The following is a 6,000-nucleotide window of genomic DNA, read 5'->3' as shown; positions in this document are numbered from 1 at the left end:
GATGGCAGCAAAACTAAGCGACTTAGTGCTCCACGCCCGAGTTAAACCAAGATCGAGTCCAAGCAAGCTAGACACATACAAACAGAAAGAGAGCTGTGAAATTACTACTTTAATGGACATTCCTATACTGGAAACTGCAGATGACAGCAGAATTTAAAATATCTTCTAGACATAAAGCCCAATGCCGTATGCTTTGCTTACTTCACAAGAATCCTATATAAAGTAAGCAGTTTTATAGATTTGATTCTATACTTTTATATTCTTTTATAGATTTCCTGTGTGTGTGTGTGTGTGTGTGTGGTACTGGGGATGGAACCCAGGGGCTTTCTACCTCCAGGCTACACTCCCAGAACTATTTTATATTTTATTTGGAAACAGGGTCTCACTAAGTTGCTGAGAGCCTCACTAAATAGCTGAGGCTGGCTTTGAATTTGCGTGATCCTCCTGCCTCAGCCTCCCAAGCGCTGGGATTATGAGTGTACGCCACCACGCCTGGCTAGATTTCTCATTTTATAGATTAAAAAACAGGTTCAGATCATTGACAGGTTCAGATCATTGAACAAGTATTGAAATGTTGGGTGCTGGTAACACCCAATTACTTAGCAATGTAACATTGGTTATTTATCTTTTTCATCAAAAAAGCCCTAGATCTCTGTATAATTGTATTTTATTTTTTTGACAGTACTGGGCATGGAACTCAGGGGCATTGTACCTCCAAGCTACACCTCCAGCCCTATTTTTTTTTAAGTCTTTTAAATTTTTGAAACAGGGTCTCACTGAGTTGCTAGGGCCTCCCTAGGTAGCTGAGGCTGTGAACCACAATCTTCCTGTCTCAGCCTCCTGAAGGCTGGTATTACAAGTGTGCACCATCATGCCCGCCTATAACTGCACTTAAATAGGCTATAAACACAGTTCAAAATTCAAAAGCACAGCGAAAAACTCACTCTAATCTATTCCCCTAGCCATCCAGTTCTTCCTGGAGAATCAATTTTAGCAAATTTTATTGTGTTCTTCCACATATGTATGCAAAAACATATACTTTATTTTACCTCAGCTCAGTTTTTTTTTTTGTTTTTTTTTTTTGCAGTACTAGAGATAGAACCTAGGAGTATTCTACCTCCAAGCGACACCCCTAGCCCTATTTTTTAATCATTGTTTGGGAAAGGGTCTGTTACAGAGGATCTCGTTAAGTAGCCAAGGCGGGCCACAAACCTGTGATTCTCCTGTCTCAGCCTCCCAAGTACTGGGATTACAAGCATGGACCACTATGCCCAGTTCTGAGAGAAATTTTTCTGCATGTGACTAAGGAATATAATGTTCTTCTAAAAAAAAAAAAAAGGAAGAAAGAAAAAGAAAATAAGAGCCACTTCTGAAACCCTAAACAGCTCCAGCCAGGCTTTTTTCCCCCTCTGTAGCTGACTTTAAAAAACTCAGTCATTTTTTCCCTTTCCTTTTTAACAAATGGCAACCACTACAAACCTAGCAATTCAATTTCCCCAAACCTAGTTGGATCCAGGTGGTCCAGCTACTTCTATCTTGGGTAATGGAGCAAAGTACATTCTGGAGGATGATCAATTTAGTAGAACAACAACTAAACTCCAGGAAACACTAACGGCCAGGACTTGGTAAGGCTATTAACTTGCCCCACGTCTATCTCCTCTCCAATTACTACAAGAAAACTTTTGAGATTGCTCACTCCATCACTCCTCTATACGCCAAGAAAACATCTGCAAAGTCTTCGAGAGGGTTACTATCACCCCCATTTTGCATAAGAAAAAAGTGAGGTTCACAGGACTAAGCAAGTTCAATCCAGAGTTCAGGCTTCACCGACTGTGCGCGTTACTTACGCTTTTTTTTTTTTTGGGGGGGGGGTGAGGGAAGCCCTGGCGATTGAGCCTAGGGGCATTCTGACCCTGTGCTACACCCCCAACCCTTTTGTGTGTGTGTGTGTGGGTCTGGGGACGAAACCCTGGGGGCATTCGACCTCCGAGCTACACCCCCTGCCCTATTTTTTATTCTTTACTTTGAAACTGAATTGCAAATGGCCTCACTAAGTAGCTGAGGCTGTCCGCGAACTGCGATCCTCTGGTCTCAGCGTCCCAAATGCTGGGTTTACAAGCCTGCGCCACCACGCCCGGCTCCCAACCCTTTATTTTGAAACAGGGTCTCGCTGAGTTGCGGAGATTGACCGCTAACCTGTGATTTTCCGGTTTAAGCCTCCCAAGTGCTGGGATCACGGGCGTGCGGCACCACGCCTGGCTTGTTATTCACGCTTTTAACAAGCTTAGTTTTTCCACCTTCTTAACCATTTTACTTTCTCCGAGAGGTCTCACCCGCTCCTTCTCATAACTCTCCCTTCTCGGGGTCCCCACGGCCTAACGCCCATTAACTTCTAACAGCCTTATGCAGAGCCAGAAATCGTTCCCACTCTGTGGACAGACACGGGAGAAACCCGGAGATCGTTTTCGCGCCCTAAGCCTCCCTCTACACTACCTGGTTCCCTGCCCCAACCACTCTGGCCTAGCCCGTCTGAGACTCCCGCCAAAATGCCGGCCGCCTTTCCCTAAGAGGCCGCTCTGCAGTTACCCAGGGCCGGGGATGTCGCGAGGCCACTTCTTTAGCCTGCAGGGGGAAGGATGGCGGAGATATTCGACGGATGTTGAGCGTCTTCAAGGCCTAAGCCACCACCAACGCCACTCCGCCGGTGCCCTCCATTAGCCTTAAGAAGGGGGCCTTCTGGCGGCGCGCGACGGAAATAGGTAGCCCGCTTGCGCCTGACCAAAATAAACCTATAATTTATAAATGCTTGAGTTTGACGTTAACGCGGCACTTAAAATAATTTAAACCTACCATATTACCGTAATGTTCCTGGAGAATAAAAAAAATTAATAGAGCGTTTGAAAGTATTATAAATGACAATCAGGCACTTCTATGGGCAGCCCCAAAAGCCCCGCGCGACGACGACGAGGGGACCTCGCGGGCCCGGAAACGCGGAATGGGGACCAAGATGGCGAACCTCGACTCCCCTCCGAAGTTGTCAGGGGTGCCTCCGCCGTCCGAGGGGGTGGGAGGAGGCCGCTGCTCCGAAATCTCCACCGAACTCATTCGCTCCCTGACAGAGCTGCAGGAGCTGGAGGCTGTGTACGAACGGCTCTGCGGCGAAGAGGTGGGGAGCTGAGCCTCTTCTTTTTCCTGGAGAATCGGGGCAGTGGGCGTAGGAACTGTCAGTTTGGGAAATCTGGGCTGTGGGAAACTCTCCTTTCCGGAGGAATCAACAACAACAACAACAAAAACCTACCCAAAAAGTGTTAGTGTCGTTGGTTATTTGAAGAGACCTGTCACCTGTTCGCCCAGTCGAATGCCCTCAGCTTGTTTCCCCCCCTATGTGGGCGAGCTGCACCCTCTTCCCCGCGCCCACACCCCATTCGTCTCTCTGGCCCATTGTCACTATGGTGTTCCTCCACCCCAGTAAAGTTAGGCCGGTAGGGTTTTCCATATCGCTTGGTTCTGCAGATACGAACTACATTGGCTTAGCAATTGAAAAGTTAGAGGACAGTTTTCTTCCCGTTTTCATATAGGCGAGAAGTCATTGCAAATAAACTTGAGTTTTAAGACTATCTTGCAGGGAAGGATTTAGAGGTGAAATTTTAACGTTTTGATTAAATGCAAAACGTCGTAAGAGCTTTCATTTTTACTTTATTTTATTTTGGTAAGAGAGATCGAAGCCAGAGGATCGCAGTTCGCGGACAGCCTCAGCTACTTAGTGAGGCCCTGTTTCAAAATAGAGAATAAAAAACAGGGCAGGGGTGTAGCTCAGAGGTCGAATGCCCCTGGGTTCCATCCCCAGACGAGAGAGAGAGAGAGAGAGAGAGAGAGAGAGAGAGAGATCTAACCCAGAGGCATTCTACCTCCGAGCTAAACATCCAGCCCTTTTGTTATTAATAAAGATGCTGAGGCTGCCGAATCTACGATTCTCCTGTCTCAGTTTCCCAAACACTGAGAACACAGTTTTTTGTGTGGATTTTTTTTGTTTGTTTTTTTTTTTTTTTTTTTTTTTTTTTTTTTGTACTGGGGTTCCTGGAAACCCTTCTAACTCCGGGATACACGCCCAGACCTATTTTTATATATTTTTATTTGGAAACAGGGTCTCTTAAACCTGGCTTCGAATCTGCGCAATCCTCCTGGTCTCCGCCTCCCAAGCACGGGGATTACAAGCGTCCGCCACCACGCCCTGCCACAGCTTTTTTTTTTTTTTTTTTTTTACACTACATCTTGTGTTGCCCCAGGCTGGCCTCAAACTCATCCTCCCGCCTCAGCCCTGAGAGTAACAAAGAGTACTGGCACAATGCCTCAGGCTAGAAGTTTGAATTTTTAAAAATTCAGATGCAACTATTTAGTCTTTAACAAATCATTTCATTTCTTGTACCTCTGATGGTCTATCAGATGTGAGGTGTGGACTAGATTCCATGATTCTTTTCAGTTGATAACATTCTATCTCCTGCCACCATCACTTTTCCAAGGCAATCTGATGCTGTCAGTTCACTTTCCAATGTGTGTTGGGCTCCTTGCCAGTTAGAAGAAAGAAATCTAACTTCTTTTTTTTTTTTTTTTTTTTGGTGGTACTGGGGGTGGAACCCAGAGACTTTCTACCTCCGGGCTATACTCCCAGACATATTTTTGGAAACAGGATCTCACTAAGTTACTGAGAGCCTCACTAAGTAGCTGAGGCTGGCTTTGAACCTGTGTGATCCTCCTGTCTCAGCCTCCCAAGCATGGGGATTACAAGCGTGCGCCACCACGCCCTGCGAAATCTAACTTCTTATCTAAATAAAAGTTTAGCAGGTTTTTTTTCAAACCAAGCTTTTATTTTAATTATTTATTTATTTATTTATTTGTGCGGGTCTGGGGATGGAACCCAGAGGCATTTGACCTCCAAGCTACACCCCTGCCCAATTTTTATTTTTATTTTGAAACAGAGTCTCACTGAGTTGCAGAGGACCTCAGTAGCTAAGGCTGTCTGCAAACCGCGATCCTCAGGTCTCAGCCTCCCAAATGCTGGGATTACAAGCCTGCGCCACCAAGCCCGGCTCAAACCAAACTTTTAAGTAAGGTTGAGCACAAGAAAGCCATTTCGGTCTGGGAGAAGGGAGTTGCTGATACCTTTGAATATTTCTAAGTATTAACTAGCACCAACCCTAGCACTAATACTTTTCTCAGCAAGATGTGTTGTAAATTTCTTTTTTCTTTTGGTCTTACTGAGGATTGAGCACAGGGTATTTTATACTCCAGCCCTATTTTTTAAAATTTTTTATTGGTGCATTCTAGTCATACATCTTAATAGAGTACAAGATGGTAGAGTAATGCATGCACACGTCACTCATTTAGCCCTTACTCAATTTCTACCCTCTCCAGCCCTATTTTACTTGTTATTATTATTATTTTTTTTTTTTTTTTTGGTGGTTCTGGGGGTGGAACCCAGAGGCTTTCTACCTCCAGGCTATACTCCCAGATCTTTTTTATATTTTATTTGGAAACAGGGTCTCACTAAGTTGCTGAGAGCCTCACTAAGTAGCTGAGGCTGGCTTCGAACCCGTGCGATTCTCCTGTCTCAGCCTCCCAAACGCGGGGATTACAAGCGTGCGCCACCACGCCCAGCTTTTACTTGTTATTTTGAAACAAGATCTCACTAAATTTCCAAGACTGGCCTCCAACTTTTGGTATTGAAACCAGGAGCATTCTTCCTCTGAGCTACAAACCCAACCATGTATATGTGTGTGTGTGAGAGTTGGTTGCTATGTTGGTGAGAGTCTCACTAAGTTGCTGAGGCTGGACTTGAACCTGTAATCCTCTTGTCTCAGCTTCCCTAGTACTGGGATTACAGGCTTGCACTACTACACCAAGCTTAGCCACTATATTTTAATAGCACTGCGCTAATGCTACTGAATAAAAATTTATTTTCTCCCATTGTAGTGTTCATGTGCTAGCTAGAATAAGATGTTC

General features: G+C 45.0%; 1 protein-coding gene across 2 annotated transcripts in view; it reads left to right on the top strand.

The window, feature by feature from the left end:
- Positions 1-2,995: 2,995 nt before the first annotated feature.
- Positions 2,996-6,000, top strand: part of COG4 (component of oligomeric golgi complex 4) — a gene marked incomplete at both ends in the record, with an annotated part of 28,674 nt that continues 25,669 nt past the window's right edge. Inside the window, one exon of one of the 2 annotated variants that reach the window (XM_080703208.1) lies at positions 2,996-3,166. In XM_080703208.1, the coding sequence (XP_080559334.1) occupies positions 2,996-3,166 (171 nt within the window). The remainder of the gene's footprint in view (positions 3,167-6,000) is intronic. The other variant, XM_080703209.1, reaches the window with a different exon arrangement.

This window comes from Muscardinus avellanarius (genome assembly GCF_963383645.1).
Source record: "Muscardinus avellanarius genome assembly, chromosome: 10".
Lineage (NCBI taxonomy): Eukaryota > Metazoa > Chordata > Mammalia > Rodentia > Gliridae > Muscardinus > Muscardinus avellanarius.
This window is presented reverse-complemented; position numbering and strand designations above follow the sequence as displayed.